This window comes from Macaca thibetana, chromosome 14 (assembly GCF_024542745.1).
Source record: "Macaca thibetana thibetana isolate TM-01 chromosome 14, ASM2454274v1, whole genome shotgun sequence".
In the NCBI taxonomy this organism is placed as follows: domain Eukaryota; kingdom Metazoa; phylum Chordata; class Mammalia; order Primates; family Cercopithecidae; genus Macaca; species Macaca thibetana.
This window is the reverse complement of record NC_065591.1, coordinates 9,569,539-9,590,118: the sequence shown is the minus strand read 5'-3', so window position 1 is coordinate 9,590,118 and position 20,580 is coordinate 9,569,539. Positions and strand designations below refer to the sequence as shown.

The window sequence follows — 20,580 nt, the reverse complement described above, 5'->3', positions numbered from 1 at the left end:
CCACTTTGCCACTTCCAAAGCTTCAAAGAGCTAATTAACCGCCCAATGAGCCCACCAGGGAAACCAAGTTGTGGGGGAAGCAATGAGGTGAAACCAAGGTCAAACAGGGTAGCCAGGCCCCAGGCCCTGCCCCCATTCTGTCAGTTAAGGACAAAGGCAAAAAAGATGTCCTCCTTTTGGTGAGCCGAAGTTTAGGGCTTGGCTGAGGAAACGCACTGTGCTTGCCTTGCTTCTGAGGGCTCCCTCAAGCCCGGCAGACCCATAGCAAAGCACAGGCCTCCTGGACGGGGACCAGACACCCCAGTAAACAGCAGTAGCCAGCCCCAGCTCACAGCTGGAAAGCAGCCCAGGCCACAGTTGCTGGCCCCAGCAGCCAGGCGCTGGGGGGAGCCTACTGTCCCTCAGCCGTCCTGAAGGAAGGAGAGGCAGGTGGAACCAGGGCAGCTCTAAGGCACCTCTCCCCAGGAGAGGACCTCACTACCTGGTGGAGACTACACATGGATTTCTCTGGAACCGTTAACAGGAACTACCCACTCACTGTCCAAGACATAAAAAAAAGCAGAAGACCCTTCGAAAAGTGCTGGCAAAGCACAAGGTGGAGCACTTTATCCTGTCCCTGCCCCCCCACCCCAAGCCTACAGTGCTGGCAGGCTGCAAGTCACCAGCAGAGAAGGAAAAAAGCCACTTGGCGGTTTTAATTTTAGCTGCTCTGTGCCTGACAGGCAGGATTAGTTGGCTTGACCTTTAGTGTTGATGCCTCCCTAGGCCCAGGGCCTTAGTCAGGTGGCAGCTTCCAGGCACAAATCACCACTGGAGCTCATCAAACGTGGAGGTCTGAGCCCCAGGAAAAGGCCTTCAAAGGACAGAGGCTAGAAAGATGAGCGGTGACCAAGGAGGGGCAAAACTGGTTCTCAGCGATGTTAACTAGTCACCAAAGGGGAGACTGTGGAGCCACCCACACACTCAGCTCCCACCACCAAAGCCACACACAGGAGGCAGGTGGTGGGCTTCCCTAATTAACCACCCACAGTCTCACCCCCGGACCAGGTGTTGAACAAAAGTTAAGGCAACTTTGGTGCTGCTGCTGCTGGTAGAGGAAGTTTATGTGAAAAGAAAAAGCAGGGGGTGGGGGGGGCATTAAAAATAAAGAAGCAGACCCAGAAAACCACACTGCTCTTTTATTCAATGGAACATCCCCGCTTTAGCGCAGTGTTGAATCTAACACCAAAAAAAACCCAGAGAAATTTCTGCAGATAAACCAGTGAAGAGAACGCGCAGTATACATTATCATCAACATAATCACTCCATGGAAAGGGAAGCGGGAGGAAAAAGGAAGGAGAATGAACGAGGGGCTCAAACCCCTAGACACTGCAAAACATTCAGACATTTGGGATTAAAATAAAACACAAAAGAAAGCCTTCCAGGAAGGAGAGGACCAAATGGAATCTGAGGCAGCTCAGGTGGTCAAGGAGCACGGGAAGAACTCCAGGCTGGCAGGCGAGCCCAAGGGAGCTCAGGCTGCCCACCCACTGCTGGCAGGAGCGCCAGGGCGGATGGGAATCCTGGAACCTGGAAATGAACCTACCCTCGGCAACTGTACAAGACTCCCTTGACAAGGGTGGCAGAGACTAAAAAACCTCACACTTTAAATATCTTCGGGGGTGGCTATGGCGCCTTGAAAAACTTAGAACCAAAGAACGCCACAACCAGCTTGACATGAATGGCTGCAGCCCATGCCCAAAACCATTTGCTCCCCTCTCCTTGGTAAGGGAAGGAGAACTGGAGAGAAGGGAAAGGAATCTAATTGCAGCAGAAGACCGGGGAGAGCATCTCCTTGGACGGAGTCTGAAGAAAGGAAGAGATAAGGAAATAACAAAGGAAAAAGAAAAAAAATTAATAAAAATTTCACGATATGGAGCCAGCGTGTTCCGATTCCGTCCACAAAAATAACTCAGGCTGCTTTGCCGAACCATCCTGTCCACCAGGGGCGTTGCTGAGGCTGTCTGCCTGGAAGGGTCACCAATGGGCGCGGAAAGTCCTCACTCTCATGGCTCGGGCCATCGCCGCCGCGGGGAGGGATCCTGGCGGCCCGGTTTGGGGAGAGGCAAAGGGAGTTGGGTGAGGAGAGAAAGAAGACAAAGAAGACACTCGATGCTACGGGGCGCCAGGAGAGCTCAAGCTGGCGCCCCTACTACCACCTGCCCGTTCCCAAGCGAATCCTCAGTCGCTTGGCCCAGCCCAGTGCGTGCACACACACACATGCGTGCACACACAATCACATGCGTGCGTCCCAATGTCTGGCTCCATATGGTGAGGTTCGGCGTGTTTAAACGAGACCAATTCTCTCTATATATAATATATATTTTCTTAAAAAACAAGTCTAGTTCTGTGGTGGAGGCGGTGGGGGAGCTGGAGGCATCCCGAAGGGCGGCATGCCCGCCACCCCCATGCCCATCATGGTGACAAAGTTAGAAGGGTCCATGGGAGGCGGAGGAGGAGGGGGCGGGGCATACATCATGCCGGCGGAACCAGGCGGTGGAGGCGGCGGAGGGGGAGGGGCCCCAGGCGGCAGAGGCGGCTGGACCCCGGGGGGCAGGGGCACCATAGTGGGGTTGCCTTGCATCTGAGGGGCTCCTGGAGAAGCTGCGGCAGCCGCCTGCTGCTGTTGCCATGGCGGGATGGACCCTGTGCCAGCGCTCGTGGTGGTAGTCGTCGTATCTGGGGTGGTAAAGAAGCCCAAGGTCACACGCGCGGGGGCACACCGCGGCTGTCTGCGGCTGCTGCCTTGGGATGGGGGCGAGGGGCGCCTGCTCCTTGCTTGGCATGCGGTACGGTGGTGGGGGGCGGGCGGGCGGGGCTGGTGATGGGGAGTGGAGGGGTGGGCACGACTACCCTGGGGTCAGCCTCGAGGTCTCTGGGCTTAACAGAGTAAGCCCTTTGTCACCAATGCCCCTGGAAGGGCTGAGGGGAAGGTACCAGACACAAGAACAGCTCTGATGTCCCTCCGCCCAGCCGCCGCCACCACCGAACGGCACATTCAACCTCAAGGTCACAGCTGCTCTCTCCCCACTGCCCGGTCCCACCTCTGCAGTCTCTCACCCCAATCACAGCCCTCGCCAGAGCAAGCATGCACCATCCCACTCGACCCATATGCACCAGGCTCAGTCCAGCCAGCCGCTCATTCAGCCTGCGAGGCTCTGGACTTCTGGCCCCCTACCTACAATAGCAGGCTCCCCTTCAGGCCCCCACGAACCTCTCCCCAGACACAACCACACCAAACATCAGCTCTCCTCTTCAAGATGCCCCTCCACCCCCTGGACCAGGAGGCCCTTTCTGTTCACAACCCCAGCAGAGCCCAGGGGCTCATCCCAAGGCACCTGCCTGCTTGTGTGAGGCTCTATGGTTCCTGTCAGCCCCACCCCCATCCCACCCACCCCCACAAGCCCAAAATATTCTACTCACTTTGCTGCCATGGCAAGGGGGTACTGGAAGCCATACTGCTGCTGGGCGGAGGGGGTGGCGGAGGCTGCTGCTGCTGCTGTTGCCATGGGGGAAGAGGACCAGAGGGAGGGGGTGGGGGCTGCCCACTGGGAGGCGGCGGCGGTGGCGGCATCATGCCCATAGGTGGCGGCGGCATCATACCTGCGGGTAGGTGGAGGTAAAGATGAGGCCTCAGGGAAAGGGGGGAATTTGGGCCAGAGCCCCCACTCACCCAAGCCTAGGTGAAGACCCACAGTCAGCAGACAGCCATTACCTTTTCCTTGATGCAGGCGATAGACCCCAGAGCCCACAGGCGTACTTCCCAGGTACTGATCTTGATGGAAGGAAAGAGCAGGGACTTAGCAGGACATTGGAACTGGCCAGGGAAGCCACCCCTCTGATAACCTGAGTTGCTATCCTTACGCGAGTTCTGAAAACCATGCCTGTAAAAGGCAGGTCTGTGCCTACCCAACACAGCATCACTCCCTGAACCAGAATGGAATCTTGCTCCTTCCAGAGCCACAACCCAGGCAAGTCAGGCAGATCTGGCACATTGCCCAGCTACTTGAGAGTTGCTTCTAGCAAACAGTGACCTGACATAACCCCCTGCTTATCCCAAAGCCCCAAGGTTTCTGGTCTGACACTTACTTACCCATTGGAGGAGGGCCATGGTGCCCAGGAGGGTGGGGGCCCTGGTTCATCGGTGGTGGTGGTGGCTGCATCCAAGGGGGTGGGGGTCCATTGGGGTTGTGCTGCATGGGATGTCCACCATGCCCACCTGTCAGGCTGGGTAATGGGTGTGGGAAGCTGTGGGGGCCACCTCCGGGCCCACCAGGACCACCTCCATGCATGCCATGGTAGGGCCGACTCTCTGAAGGGCCAGAATTCATCCAGGGTGGGCGACTCTGGGTGGTAGACATGAGAGACTACGTGAGAGCATTTCCCGCCAACGTCCCTGCCTGTGCCCCCTAGTGGCAACATTGTTCTTCTGGTAATGCCACAGGACCAGAACACAGTAACAAGGTCTTCACAAAGTGAGAAGTCCCCAAACTGGCCTGAGATCCCGGAAGAACAATGTTGCCATTCACATCCATCTATCGGCTCTACCCAAACCACGTGGCCATAGCTCCCAGTCTCTGCAGTAGAGAATGGAGAAGCCAGACCAAGAGAACCAGCCCTCAGGCTCACCGGTGGAGGTGGGTTGTTGGCGGGAGCAGCAGGACGAGGTGCACTGGCCAAGGGTGTGGTGGCAGGCCCAGAGGTAGAGCCCACAGATGCTGGGACAGGTGCTTCACCCAGTTCAGCCATGAGGGACAAATATTCTTTATCCATTCGTGCTTTATCCTGAGCTGACTGGGGATCACCAGGCCTGAAGTGGCGTGAGGGACACAAACAGACAAAGGGGAAAAATTTGTTAAGAAGGAAGCTTTTATCCTGAGGAACCAATATAAACTTTTGAAGAATTCAATCACCAGATCATCACACATCTTTCTAACCCCTTACTGGGCACGGCTCTCAACAGTCTCATTAGATCTTCAGTTTCGTGCCCAGTTCTGCATCTGGGATCACCAGAGCAGAGGGGCCCTGGGTGAAGAGCACAGGAGACCCTGACCATCGAGGAAGCACAGGTTCTCTCAAGTCAACTTCATCAAAATTTATTCCCAGTTTGAGGAAAGGAAAATCTATGCAAGACTGGCACAACTGCCAGAACGAACTTCCTGAACAAACCTTTACATATTTGCCAGTTAGTCAAAAAGTGTTGATATCCAGTGCTGACTTGCGACTGGTCAGAAATCTGTAGAGACTGCTTACTCTTCTTGAACCAATTCTGAACAGCAAAAGCAGTGAATTTCCTACTCAGCCCCAGTGAAAACATTTATACCAAAAACAGAAGCTTCCAGTTTTCTTGGGGTTAAGACAAACAGGGGTATCTGTACAGCCTATTTCTAATCATCCTGGGCTTTAAATCACACCATTACAGACCACACTAACAGAAAGGATGTTTCTCTTGGTAAGATTAACAGCAACCAATTAATGTGACAAGAGTTGTCCTGCACATTGCAGGCTACCAGGAAACCGCAAGAGCCAGCCCCTCACCTTTGGAATTTGCAGTCTGAAGCAATGTGGCCAGCCCCTCCACACTTGGTACACACTGTGGTGTTGGTAATGCTGCGGGTCTCTGAGCTCTGCCAGGGTCTTAAGATCCTATTAAGGGAAAAAGAGGTCAATGCAAGGGGACAATCTGTACTTCCACAGGTTCTTCAGGTCTCCACACACTCTCGTTTAAACTGATCACATACCTGTTGTCGTCTTCCCGAAGGGTCCCATTCAAGCGAGCCAACTCCCGAAGCTGCATCTTCCGTAGATCATTCTGGTCCTCTGGGGTCTCGATACCCTGCTTCAGGATGTTTCTTATCTAGTGAATATGCAATGAACAGTTAAGTGCTTAGGGCTTCCGCCTAGGTTTCTGCCAAGACGCTTCCTTTCTGGGCTCACCACTCACCTGTTCCACTGCCTTTTTGACGTTCTCCATTGTGTTGGCGGTGACCAGGGCATGAAGTGGTTCATCTTCTCCCGGCAACATCTGGCCATCTTTGCGCCCAACCTTCCCTTCTTTCACAGACCCTTTCCCCCGGATCATAATCTTGGCATTGCACTCCTTCTCTATGTTCTTCAGGGTGTTCCCTCTATAGAGAGGCAGAAATGACTGAATTTATACCTGACAAGTTCATACTCAAGAGGAAACAGAGGCTGGACCAATCTGACACTGGTGGGAAACCAAAAGCACAGAGAATTGAATTTTCCCACCAAAAGCTCCATGAACTCTACATTACAGTCAGCCACAGTAAACCTGAGGATTTGACTTCTCTGCACTAGCACGGAGGTTAAAACACCTTCTCACAGAAACACATTAATTCAGTCAAAATGAATGTCCTACCAAAAAGGGGAAAAGTAAGCCAACAGTCCCCAATTAGGCACAAAACAGACACATCTCAGAGGCTCTAAAGGAATTCTACATCCTATAGACTAGCAGTTACTCACCTGGGCCCGATTAGCAGCCCCACAAAGTTGATTTCTGGGTACTCATCTTGTGGAATCATGACTTTATCGCTCACACGTGTTGCTGGAGGTCTAAGAAAGAAAAGCCTGTCACTGCACACATTTCTGGAGAATGACGCAGTCAGTAGCTTTTCTAAAACTAACTACTGGTACACCAAGTGCTAATTATGGGTGATTTGGGGTAAGAGGTGAGTAGTGCCAATATTGTCCCATCCCAGCAGGTCACCCATGATCTGCATGTGTCCTCATCCCAGATGACCTAGCCCCTCTGCTTACTTGTAATCTGCAGGTGGCTTGAAATCTGGATTGAGTGCAACCATCTCTGTGATGAGGTTGTGCCGCTCCTCTTCCAGCTTTTTGCGGGTGCGGAACTCTCGGGTGTTAAGCCGCTTCCCCTCGCTATTGTAGATGGGCTCAGGGGAAGGGGACCTGTGGGAAACAGACTCCCGTTTACTATTCTGCCCCGACTTCTCTCATTCCCACACGGACTATAACAAGTCTTTCCCAGCCCCTCTGCCTCTCAGACCCTAATACAACACTCCGGAGGAACCGACCATAACGTGTGCTACTCAAGATCGTGTGGAATGGGGAGATGGAAGCTGGCTGAACATTAAGGGTCTGGGGTGTGTGTGAGAAAGGAAAAAAATAAAAGGTTTTGCATCTAGAAGTGATGAGAGAAAAAATGTCTATCCTTTGGGGAAAATCTCTGGACTATAAGTGGCAAGGACAGTATCATCCCCTGGAGTCTTCTTGCCAAATATGGATTTTCTTCCATTTGAAAAAAAATTACAATATTCCAACTTTATGAACCACAGAAACCCCAAGTTTAGGCAAAATGTTCACTCTTGGAGAGCTAATGCCCTACGAGGAAAAGCTTCTGTACCCCTAACACATAGTGCGCATGAGCTCCTTAACCCAATGCAACTGGGACTGAAGGCTACTGCAGCTACTGGCCCCCACAATGGAGAGAGATGGTTCAAGGCTTCGTCTTTGTTTTTCCTTCAATGGCCTGGCTGGCTGTGTCCAAGGCCCAGGAGACAACCTGTTTTCTGGCTGTTCGAGGTTGGGGAGTCTGAGTAGAGAAAAACGTTAAAGTGCTAAAGCAGCTTCTGCGAGAGGCTGCAAATGCAGATTTGGTCAAATACTTGTCTAGGGTCTGAACCTGCAAACAGCAAGGGGAAAACCTATGATTCTCCACCAGAGTTTACAAGTCCAGAAAGCAGATTTTCTCTCTCTCATTTTTTAAAGAAGTAAAATGCTGTTGCTACAAGTAAAAAAATATAATGATAAAATGGTCAGTTTACCACAGCTGGATTTTGCGGTAATAAAAAAGAGAGGTTACACTCCTAGAATTTTGAGTTAAGATTACAAAAAGGACCATAGCTTGATATTCTGAATGAAAATTTAGTAGCAGCTGCAAGAAGGGAAGAGACCATGTGGATGAGGTTATTAAAAAAACATCCTGAAAGTAGTCAAGACTCCTATACCCTTGGTTTAGTTGAGAGAACCTTGCCTAGTTGGAGAGCAAGGACTGAACTCGGCTGCTCCCACTGTCTTCAGCCTAAAGGGAACCATGTCACACCACGTTACACACACGATGGAATAAAAGGTCAGGTTTGTTCATGGCTAATGACGGCTAAATGACACCTCCGTTTCTAGCATTTGTATAAACTGTTAGCACAATCCAGTAAAAGTGAACAAAAGCAAACATACCCCAGCTCATTAGACTACCATCTTATACATTTAAGTCTACAAGAAAAGTTTTAAACATGTTTTACTGTGCAAGTTAAGCAGCATCGAAATAACAATAAAGTGGCTTAATTGATATAACACCTTTTTAATAAATTATCTTAATTAAGAAAACCCATGCATTTCCCTCCAACCTGGGCTCAAAAGCAAAACCAATCAGGCATTAGGGCCTCTTTCAAAACTGAATACAAGGGAGGAAAAACCCTGCTCTGGTTTTATTTCTAACATGCTTGACATTTCTAATTCCCACCCCATAGCTGTCTAGAATTAAGCACTCTTGGCTAGTTACAAAAACAAGTCTTACCAGCACCCAATTACCCAATTGGCCATGTGAAGGCCTCACAACAGTTTAACCTCTTCCCAAATTGCAGAAGTGAAAGGCAAAAACTAGTATTCTAGAGGTTAGACTGGCCCGACTTCTTCACCTCCAATAGGCATCGGCTAGATCAACTAAATTCTAATCCCAGTTATCCAGGAAGCAAAGAAGGTTTGTTAAAAATTCAACCTTTGGAGGAATTGACTGGTGACCTGTAGACATATTATTAAAGGGAAAAAGGCCAAAAAGGCACTAAACAGTTGTGGTCTATGACCTACAATGTAAATTTTTTAAAAAAAACTTTAAAAAGAAATGAAACACAACACAACCCTACGACCAAAATCTATCTATAGGTAAAATATAGCAAACGTAGTAAGTAAAATTAAAGAGTCAATATGCAGAAACAAGGAAGTTAATGTTTCCTGGCAAAGGGCGGAAGAAAGATGCATGAGTGAGTGACTTCTAAAGCCATTACATCATCTTCCTGATTTAAAAAGCTATTAACTAGGTAACAAAAGCCAAAAACACTACTTTTTAAAGCAAAGTCTTTTCAACTATGCTGTATGCACTAAGAGAAAATTCAGTGAGAGGGAGAGACTTACTGCCCTTCAAATTAAATGACCAATTTTAGCTGTTCAATCAGCTAATAAAATTCCAGTTTAAAAAAGTTCATCTCCCCCACACAAATTATTTTTCTGAGGTGAGAGAAACTGCAAATTGAAATGACATGACCACAGCTGTTTGAGGCCCACACTCCCTTTAAGGAAAAAAAAAAAGTAATTTAGGGTTGGTTGCATGCCTTCCCAAAATAGGTGAGAATATTCTGGCCCCTCCCAACACCCCCAAGGCAATGGCCAAGGCTGAAAGTTAACTGGCAGTGAAGGAAGTTGGTTAGAAATCTCATCTGATTTTGAAACCATCTCAAAACCATGAGCAGGAAGACTGCAGCAATGAGCGGACCAGAGCTCCTGGCTTGCTCAAGTTCAGTGATGCTCAAAAATATTTTTAGTCCCTGCACCGTGTACCTGTGAGAAAAACTCTATGCCCTGGGCTTTCGGCCAAAGCAGGTACTGAAAAGGCAGGTTAACAGGTCACCTCACTGTCCCTAAGGGTGGGTAAATCAGGTTAAGATCTACATGCTTACCAATTGGAAACCAGTTGTCCATTTTCCTGTAACTTTTTATTCTCCCAACATTTAAGTTTTATTCCAATTTTCTAACTGTTGACTGACCATACATTATTTCTAATTAAACCTTAATCCCCAGAGTGGTCAGGGTACAGTCGTCATACTAGGATTTTATTGAACTGACACAATATGTTGCCACCAGTAAAACGTATTGAGAAAAAGGTAAAAGCGTTACTGTCAGCTGGTTAAAACTGTTTCCCAACCTGTCCTCAGGGTTAGGGGGGATGCCCAGGTCTCCTGTGCGCAGTTTACGAGTCAGGTCTTCTATCTGCAGTTGCACTGGAAGAAACCAGGTTAGGAAAGAAAAAAAAGGATGGAAAAAAGACAATGTTACCAATAAACATCTCAAATCTCAACAACAAGCATGAAGAACTCGGAGACTTTGAAAGGGACGATTGATCAGTGAACACATTGAAGCAAAAACCCCCAACCACCTATCGGCAGGAGTCCTTTTACATCTATAGGTTTTTTTCACTTCAAAATGGTTATCACTTAAGGAAGCAAACAGTTTGTTGGAAGAGGGGTTAGCAATAAAGACTGTTCACTAAGGCTAACATCCAAGCAATTACGAGGTGTTTCACCTCTTCCTCCCCACCAAGGCTTGCTTACAATTGGTACCCAGAACCAAAAACCATGTTATGTCACCAATACCCGATTCCCATCAAATTACTTGAGGGCAAGAATTGAGTTTTTCTTCATTAAATATTAAACATAGCCCAAAATGAGACCCAATTAACATGGGACAAGGAAAAATACCATTTGAGCAAAGATCATTTTCATTAATACCGCATTTAAAATTCCTTAAATAAGACATTTAACAACAAAATTCAACACCTTACAGAATTTGTACATACTCTTTCTGTACAACCAGACCTGTACTAGTAAGGGTCTCCCAATACCTGCAGCTTTTATTCAATTATATGAAATATTTATTCAAACATTAAATGACAAACCACATATCTTAATAAACCAGTAACCATAAAGTGCTAAGAATTTCTTTTCAGGCTCGCTATTCATATGGGGAGCAGGAGTGTAGAAGAATGGAATGTGTGATCAAGGACAATGTACGTGGCTCTCGGGCCTTGACCAATGAGGCTGTGCATGAAAAAGAGAGATGAGGGTTTCACAAAAGTTGCCAGTGACTCCAGGGAAATGTTACACGGCTGATTTTCCAAGATAATGGGAACTGCAGAGCCAGAGCAGCTTTCTTCAACGTGCAGAATAACCACCTGTTCCTTACCTTCGTAGCATCTGAGAATTTTGAGCAGGCATCTCCAATAAGGGCAAGTGTTACTAGGTTGGGTTAAAATTGAGCTGGTTCCAAGACAGGATTAATGCATCTAACCAAAGATTGCTTCTAACTTTAAATACATCCACAGGGCTATACCACACCCACACACTGAAACCCTGAAGAAATGAAAACCCATTATTATCGAAAGATACCGGCCAGACGCAGTGGCTCACGCCTGTAATCCCAATACTTTGGGAGGCCGAGGCGGGCAGATCATGAGGACAAGAGATCAAGACCATCCTGGCCAACATGGTGAAACCCTGTCTCTACTAAAAATACAAAAAAAATTAGCTGGGCGTGGTGGCGTGTGCCTGTAGTCCCAGCTACTTGGGAGGCTGAGGCAGGAGACTCACTTAAAGCTGAGAGGAGCAGGCTGCAGTGAGCCGAGATCGCACCACTACACTCCAGCCTGGCGACAGAGTAAGACTGCGTCTCTCCAAAAAAAAAAAAAAAAAAAAAAAAAAAGACACTGAGGGCATCCTGGACAAAGCAGTATATACTGTGGAAGACAGAAAATCAGTGAGACACATGGCTCCCCAAGCTCCTTTATACTAAAAAATTCTGACTTTGCAGTTGAGTATTAAGCTCAACAACTCGAGGTGAAAGTCACCCTCACTGAGAGGGGAAGGTGAGTCTTCCTGACTATGGAGATGCGTGGCCTGATCTAAATAAAAAGGGTCATTTTCTTCTATGAAGAACTACACCTCTCCTTTGATTCTATCTATTTTGATTATAGCTATAAATAGCCCTTAGGGCCCAGTGAACTAACCAGCCCTCCACAGAAAGAGAAATGGAGAGATGTAAGGAATTTGTGCTCTTCCCATTTTCTAAGTATGCTTGTGTTCTTGGGATATCACTCCACTAGGGGCATTTCACAAGGTTGTAAAGACCCAGAATGGTCTAATATGAGACACAAGGGAATGGGTGGGAGTAGACAGGAACAGTAGGGGAAAGAGTAAGTATTAGTAGTACTGTGAAAGGAGACAGACAATTCCAACGCCTCAAAATTCTCAGCAGTCTAAAAAACAGGAAATTAAGACCCTCAAGAGTAGTAACATGCTGGCCTTGAAGCGTTTTGGTTGTGAAGGCCACAGCCTCGCAGGCTTAGGAGGTCTTTGCCCGAATTTCCTCCAAAGGGGATGTTTGTTTAGTTAGTAGAAAATGTTTATCAAGTGAACTTTTTTAGACAGCTTTAAAAGGTAAAACTTTCATTAAAAACTTTTTTTCAAAAAAGCAATTTTGAAGTTAATTTCAATTCCACTGTGGACAGTCATTCTTAATTCTCAAAACCTCCCAGCAGATAAAACCTTTTTATCCTAGCACTTCATTCCATATCCATGCAATATCCCTTTCCCAGCAGAGTTAAGAGTAAATACAAGAGCCTTCATTTTAAGACAGCTCTCCATAAACCAAACCAGAAAAGATGTTGAAGGGAAGGTTAAATTCTTAAATTCAAGAAAATAAAAAGGGATAAATTGTAAACACACTTTCAGAACCACTTTTTGTCAGTTTTTTTTTTCTTTCAGAAAGTACCTATAAAAAGTAAAAGACCACATTTTAGGGGGAGAAATATGAAATTATGGTGAAAGGCCATGCTGTGAAAAGTACTTGGTTTACAGTACCTGTGGTGTTCTCCACTGGGGCCTGTCCAGAGAGGCAGATGACACTCACCTCATCAACTGGCAATGAACAGCAGCAGCTGAAAAGGGTGGGCTGCTGGTCTGGGGACTGTTCTTACCCCTAAGTGAGACCCTACCTTCCTGACACTCATGGAGAACACTGCAGTTATGAACAGACCAAAACAAGGAGCTGCAAATGCAGAACTCACTGGGCAAAAACTGACAGATGATACCAAAGTCATGAAAATATCTCATCTCAAAAAAGATAACTACAATCTCAAACTTTCAAGAAATGCAGATCTTGCTCAGAATAAATCGTAACAATCTCAAAGTGCATTTGGATGCAGAACGTATATTTACCTATATAAGCTCTTTCTTGTTCTCGAGTAAGTCCAGGGGGAATAACTGTAGGCATTCCCGGAATCACTGTCTTCTGTTCCATTGTGTCTTGGTTCCAGCGGCTCCTCTTCCGTTTCTTACTTGGGAAGTCTAAAGGCAGAGACAAAGCCCATCAGATGTAAATATAAATAGTTACCAACAGACAGTCAAGGGTATTTAAGGTACTACACAGAAACTCAGCAGATTGCGCAACTGAGAGCTTAACCTAAAACTTAAACAGCAAAAAACCAGAAAACAAACCTCAGAGATCAGAGATTTAAAGCTTATGGCCACTACAAGGGTATGTGGTCTTGGGTCAGGCAAGTTAACATTTCACCTTCTTTTGTCTAGAGAAACTGTCAAATATGTAAACATGGTAATCTTAATGTATACGACTGCAGAGAGTGTTAGATATATACTACATCAACCATGAGTGCTCTGAAATCCCCAGGGGAGACACAAATACATTGAAGAATCATAGGTTTGTAAAGCAGCCCTGATGGGACTGGGGGCTCCGCCCACCTCCACTCCCCTCACCAGTCACTTAAGAGGCAGGAGGAGAGCTAAACCTAGTTATACCCTACCGAGTGGGAAAAGCCCAATTCTTCAACAAGATCACTTTTGTCTTCGTAAGTTTGGCCAAGATCAGCATTCAATTTTCCTGGCCAGTTGGACAGAGTCTGAACTTTTAAAAGGATCTATCAAAAATTCAACAAACAACAACCTATACAATAGCAGCCAAGTTGTCCTTCCCCCATACACAGGCAGAAACTCCCTACGTTTAGCACAAGAGTCCTTCTATTTCCCAGGCGATACACGATCAGAAGGAAAAACTTTTTAAAACAAAGTGACAGGAGAGCCGGTCAGACTGAGATCTAAGGATACTGAACGGAGATTAAAAAACTAGAGTTCTCTCCCCAAAAGAGACCAAAAAAGATCAGACCCAACCATCATCTGAAGCATGCCAACCTCTCCCGCATGAAAACCCTGCCTTGCTATACAAGCAGAGCAGCTATCCTTGGTATGGTTCCCATTCTGGCTCAAGACCAGAAAGGAGCCGCCGCACATCATCAGGTGAGGCTTTCACGCCCTGCTGGCATTCACAACCAGCACCCCGTCCAGTACTGAACATCCGCCACCCCTCTTCCCCACATCAGCGGACTGAAGGGCAATAGGGGGCCCCCGAGTCTATAGAACTGCGCCGCACAGCCCGACCACCTCACTGCGTCTGCGCACAGAGCGCCTCCCGCCCGCCCAGCCCTCCCCAACAGCGCGCGTGCGCACTCGAGGCCCTAGAACCAGACCGCGCGCGCCCCGGGGCGCCTCCGCCCGGGCCTCCCCGTGCGCGCGCGCGCGCGCGCCCCTGCCGCGTGCAGCCGCCGTCGCCGCCGCCGCGCGCCCCTCAGGCGGCCGGGCCCGTCCGCGCGACGCCTCTCGCGCTCTTTCGGCCCGACTCACCTCCTCCGCCGCCGGCCGGGCCCGGCTGCTGGTCCTTACGCGGCGGCTGGGGTGGCGGCGGCTGCGGCGGCGAGACGCGCTGGTAGAGCGGCGGCGGAGGGGGCGGCTGCGGCGGCGGGTACGAGGCGCCGGGGGACGGTGGAGGTGGAGGCGGCGGCGGCTGCTGGGGAGGCGGAGGGGGCGGCGGCGGAGGCGGCGGAGGCAACGCCGCGAAGGGGAAGGCCGCGGTCAGGGCCCCCATCGAGCTCACGGGCGGGGGCGGCGGCGGCCCGGGAGCCAGCAGCCCCGCCCCAGGCCCGGGTGCAGGCGGAGGGCCCGGCTCGAAGCCCCCTTTGGGTCCGGGAAGCGGGGGGAGCCCGGGGGGGCCCAGCTTACCCAACGGCGTGGCGTTCGCTCCAGTCGCCATGGCGCCCCCGGGGACAGGCACCGGCAGCTGCTTTTCCTCGGCGGCGGCTTCTCCTTCGCAAGCCTCCCGGGGGGAGGGGACCCGACTGCGCTGCCGGAGCGCGCGGAGCCCGTCCTTTCACGCGGCGGGCGGCGGCGGCGCGAGACGCACAAAGAGGGAGGAGAAAGGCCGCCGCGGGGGCGGGCCGGGGGCGGCGGGACCGGGGACTGGATTGGGCCCGGCCGAGGCGAAGGGTCGAAATCGGGGGCCTCCGATTGGCGGAGCCTCAGTCCTTCTTGATGAGCGCTGGGATTGGCCGAACCGTTAGGCCAGGCGAGGAAATGGCGGCGGAGTCCGGTGGGCTGGGAGGTGTCGCAGCGCGCACTTCATTTGTTACTGCGTGAACTGAGCTCGGAGTCCAGAAAGGAGGGGATGGGGTGGGGCGAACTCTGTGACGGAGCGTCGACGAGCTCTCTCATTGGCTGCGGCGGTGGAGTCAATCAATTTCGCGTGCGTCGTAGTGTCACGGGATTGGCTGTCGCTGGTTCCAGCTTTTTTCTACTCTCCTCCCTCAGGGGGCAGTTTCTCCGGGATTAAGCGAGAAGTCGCGGCGGAAAAGGCCCAGCCGGAACGAGATTTATGGCGGGGGAATCCTGGAGCATGAAGTGCGCATGCGTATATAGAGCAACACCGCCCTCTCCGCTAGTCTCCCTTCACCATCGACCCTCGGGTCCAGCATGGAAGCCCTAAGTGACGTCAACCTTTGTTCCCATGGTAACGCGGAACCTTGGGGCGGGAGCACGGGAGGGGCTGATGCGCGCCGGAAAACCGGCTCCGTTACGCCGCAGGTAAAGAGACTTCCTGTTATTTTTAAATAAAAGACCCAAAAAGCTATGAATAGAGAAGACTTATTGAAGGATTAAAAACAGCATTTGAAGTGATGCAACAGCAAATTAGATGAAAACATAAGGTTGTCAATTCAAAAGTTACAAATACACACTTCTATCGGAATCTTAACGGAGTTCAGAGGATTTAATTAAATGATCTTAAAATCATATAAAACAATAACTACGGCCGGGCGGCGGTGGCTCACGCGTAATCCCAGCACTTTGACAGGCCGAGGCGGGCGGATCACAAGGTCAGGAGTTCGAGACCAGCCTGACGAATATGGTGAAACCCCGTCTCTACTAAAAAATACAAAAATTAGCTGGGCGTGGTGGTGCACGCCTGCAATCCCAGCTACTCCGGAGGCTGAGGCAAGAGAATCACTTGAAGCTGAGAGGTGGAGATTGCAGTGTTCCTAGATCCGGCCACTGTACTTCAGCCTGGGTGACAGAACAAGACTGTCTCAAAAAAAAAAAATACTACAGTAGTGGGAAAACTTTACAAGATTGAGCAGGAGCTTGCCTTTCCAGATGACAAACATAGTATATAAAACAAAACAGGCCAGTGCGGTGGCTGACACCTGTAATCCCAGCACTTTGGGAGGCCAAGGTGGGTGGATCACCTGAGGTCAGGAGTTCGAGACCAACCTGACCAACACAGTGACAACCCTGTCTCTACTAAAAGTACAAAAATTAGCCCAGCATGGTGGCAGGCGCCTGTAATCCCAGGTTCTCAGGAGGCTGAGGCAGGAGAATTGCTTGAACCCGGGAGGTGGAGGTGCAGTGAGCTGAGATCGCTCCACTGTTCTCCAGCCTGGGCAACAGAATGAGACTCCGTCTCAAAAACAAAAAAACCACAATAATAAAACAATATGATATTGTTGGTAGGAAAGACACATTAGTGTAACAAAATCCGGAAATACCACAAAGGTGGTATTTTATTTCAATCAGGAAAAGATGATTTAGTTGATAAATGGTGTAGAATCTTAAATTTAAACAACAAGACATTTAGAATATAATTTAGGAGACTATATAAGAGTAATCTAGGGTAATCTAGGGATTGAGGGACTGCAAAGACAGGAACCTCAAACTATGAAAAGATATACTTGATTACCCCAAAACTTAACACTGTGATAAAAGTCAACAGACAATGATAGATGAGGAAAAAATATTTGCCATACATGATAAAGAGCCAATATCTATAATATACAAAGAAATCTTAAAAACTAATTAGAAAAAAGGCAGAAACAATAGAAAAGGAACAAAAAATAGGAATGGACATGTCTCAGAAGAATAAATCCAAATAGTCAAGAAACATGAAAGGGTGTACAACCCCTCTGCTGTGGTTTTTTAAAATAAATATAAAAGATGTTGGAACCCCCACAACACTTTAAACCTGGAGAGAGAGGTGGCTGTGATCTCAGCCACATAGGGTTATACTTTTTTCTCAGATAATAAATTAGACCTGCTTATTTTTTTTGTTTTGTACAATTACTGGAGAGAATGAAACACAGGGACAAAAACCTGCTGCCTTCTTAATGACCCTTCTTATAGATTAACTTCGCTTTTGTTGTCCTGCTTTACTTAGACCAGATGACAGCAAACCCATGACTATTACACTCTCTGTAAAAAATGTTAAATGTATGCCTCCCAAAAAGAAACACTACTTACAACCAAATTATTATTATTTTTTTTTTTATTTGAGACGGTCTCGCTGTTGCCCAGACTGGAGTGCAATGGCACAATCTCGGCTCACTGCAACCTCTGCCTCTGGGGTTCAAGCAATTCTCCCCCGTCAGTTTCCCGAGTAGCTGGGATTACAGCCACCTGCCATCATGCCCAGCTAATTTTTGTATTTTTGTAGAGTTGGGATTTCACCATGTTGGCCAGGCTGGTCTTGAACTCCTGACCTCAGGTGCCCACCTCAGCCTCCCAAAGTGCTGAGATTACAGGCATGGGCCACTGCACTCGGCCTATAACCAAATTACTATAACTATGCACCGACCATATATGAAAAATGTAATCCTAAAACTCCTCTGCCTCTGCCTGTGTAAATGAAACCTTAACTTCTCTACTTCAAAACACTGACTCCATTCATTTGGAGTCGGTGTTTCCAGGTGGTCCACCCTCATGTTTTGTGCTTGAATAAACTATTAGAATTAGATTCTGACCCTTTTGATTACTTTAGGTGGACAGGTTTGAATATGTCCCCCAAAGCTCATGTGTTAGAAACTTAATCTCCGGCCAGGTGTGTTGGCTCCATCACTTTGGGAGGCAGAGGTGGGTGGATCACCTGAGGTCAGGAGTTCGAGACCAGCCTGGCCAACATGGTTCTCCTGCCTCAGCCTCCCAAGTAGCTGGGATTACAGGCACCGCCACCATGCCTGGCTAATTTTTTGTATTTTTAATAGAGACGGGGTTTTACTATGTTGGCCAGGCTGGTCTCGAACTCCTGACCTCAGGTGATCCACCCATCTTGGCCTCCCAAACTGCTGGGATTACAGGCATGGGCCACAACGCCTGGCCAGAAATCTCTATTCTTAATTATCCAGACTGGGTGTGGTGGCTAATGCCTGTAATCGCAGCACTTTGAGAGTCTGAGGTGGGAGGATCTCTTGAGCTCAGGAGTTTGTGACCAGCCTGGGCAACAGATCAAGACCTCACCTCTACTAAAAAAAAAAAAAAAAAAAAAAAATGCTGGTCATGGTGATCCATGACTGTAGTCCCAGCTACACGAGAAACTGAAGCAGGAGGATTGCTTGAGCCCTGGAGATCGAAGCTGCAGTGAGCTATGATCACGCCACTGCAATCCAGCCTTGGCAACAGACCAAGACCCTGTCTCAAATAAATAAATTACCCAGTCTCAGGGATTCTGTTACAGTAATACCACCTTAGACTGTGCTGAGTTTGTGCGACTGTTACAGAATCCCTGAGACTTGCTAATTTATTTACCAGTATTTAGATACTGCCTATAAGGGAAATACAAATAAAGATGATAATGAGGAATCTCAAAATAAATGAAAATAGCAGAACATAAACGTGCTAACACCTACTATCGTTAATCTTTTAGAAAGCATTCTGTTGTCTATTAAAATCGTTCCCCCTTTCAAAAAATAAAAAATATGCACCTGTACTCACAGCTACTTGAGAAGCTGAGTTGGGAGGATCCCCTGAGCCCAGGAGGTAGAGGCAGAAGTGAGCTGTGATTGGGCGACAGAGTAAGACTCTGTCTCAAAAGAAAGAAAACATAAACCTTTTCTCTTTTTTTTTTTTTTTGAGACGGAGTCTCGCTCTGTCGCCCAGGCTGGACTGCAGTGGCCGGATCTCAGGTCACTGCAAGCTCCGCCTCCTGGGTTCACGCTATTCTCCTGCCTCAGCCTCCCGAGTAGCTGGGACTACAGGCGCCCGCCACCTCACCCAGCTAGTTTTTTGTATTTTTTTTAGTAGAGATGGGGTTTCACCGTGTTAGCCAGGATGGTCTCGATCTCCTGACCTCGTGATCCGCCCGTCTCGGCCTCCCAAAGTTCTGGGATTACAGGCTTGAGCCACCGCGCCCGGCCGAAAACATAAACCTTTTCAATCCAATATCCCACTCCTGGGAATCTGCCCCCAAAACAAGCCATGTGATTACATAATGTTTTCAAAGTCTTCTGCATTTACTGCAGCATTGTTTGTAGTAGTAAAAATGGGCAAACAAAGTGAATTTCTATCAATATATGAATGACTGAATTGGAAAACCCGTAACCTGGAATATTAGGGAGCTTTGAAAAGCTGTTAATTCCTACCAACCGACCTAAAGTAACTTCTGTTCTGTGTTAAGTGAACAAAGGAATATATAGGACATGGCCTTGTTTTTGTAACACAAACCCCATACAGATGTGTGCATGTTTGCGTATGATTGTCTTTTTTTTTTTTTTTTTTTTTTTTGAGACGGAGTCTCGCTCTGTCGCCCAGGCTGGAGTGCAGTGGCCAGATCTCAGCTCACTGCAAGCTCCGCCTCCCGGGTTTACGGCATTCTCCTGCCTCAGCCTCCCGAGTAGCTGGGACAACAGGCGCCCGCCACCTCGCCCGGCTAGTTTTTTGTATTTTTTTTAGTAGAGACGGGGTTTCACCATGTTAGCCAGGATGGTCTCGATCTCCTGACCTCGTGATCCACCGGTCTCGGCCTCCCAAAGTGCTGGGATTACAGGCTTGAGCCACCGCGCCCGGCCGCGTATGATTGTCTGAGCATAACAAAGGCTACAGAAGGATACATAGCACATGCCCTCCTATTGCAGAGTGAAATGGGAAGTTACCCAATACATCTTAAACATCCAACTTTTTTTTTTTTTTTTAATGAGATGGAGTCTCGTTCTGTCACCCAGACCAGAGTGCAGTGGCATGATCTTGGCTCACTGCAACCTCCTCCTCCTGGGTTCAAGCGATTCTCATGACTCAGCCACCAGAGTAGCTGGGATTACAGGCACATGCCACCATGCCTGGCTAATTTTTGTATTTTTAGTAAAGACAGGGTTTCACCATGTTGGCCCTGGTCTTGAACTCCTGATCTCAAGTGATTCGCCCGCCTCAACCTCCCAAAGTGCTGGGATTACAGGTGTGAACCACCACACCCAGCCTAAAACTCCAACATTAAAAAAAAAAAAATGCTTCATATGTTTAAAAAATGTATTACATGATCCCATTTATGCAACATTATATAACTGTATAGGCATTTAGAAATGCACCAAGGGCTGGGTGCAGTGGCTCACACTTGTAATCTCAGCACTTTGGGAAG

The 20,580-nt window shown here is 48.4% G+C and overlaps 1 protein-coding gene across 13 annotated transcripts; it reads right to left on the bottom strand.

Moving 5' to 3' along the window:
• Positions 1–1,156: 1,156 nt before the first annotated feature.
• Positions 1,157–15,390, bottom strand: SF1 (splicing factor 1). Of its 13 annotated transcripts, none has more exons than XM_050757167.1 (14): positions 14,913–15,390; positions 13,062–13,190; positions 9,995–10,070; positions 6,817–6,969; positions 6,523–6,612; positions 5,984–6,167; positions 5,781–5,896; positions 5,578–5,685; positions 4,669–4,849; positions 4,133–4,406; positions 3,755–3,814; positions 3,463–3,642; positions 2,530–2,718; positions 1,157–2,173 (listed from the first exon to the last, which is right to left on the bottom strand). In XM_050757167.1, the coding sequence occupies exons 1-14, from the start codon at positions 14,941–14,943 to the stop codon at positions 2,046–2,048; spliced, it is 1,899 nt and encodes a 632-aa protein (XP_050613124.1). In that variant the 5' UTR covers positions 14,944–15,390; the 3' UTR covers positions 1,157–2,045. The 13 variants fall into 13 exon arrangements, with proteins under 13 accessions (XP_050613124.1, XP_050613114.1, XP_050613115.1 ...); XM_050757157.1 differs by adding an exon at positions 14,538–14,700 and having other exon boundaries at positions 1,157–2,718; positions 14,913–15,308; XM_050757158.1 differs by having other exon boundaries at positions 1,157–2,718; positions 4,129–4,406.
• Between the last annotated feature and the right edge of the window lie 5,190 nt (positions 15,391–20,580).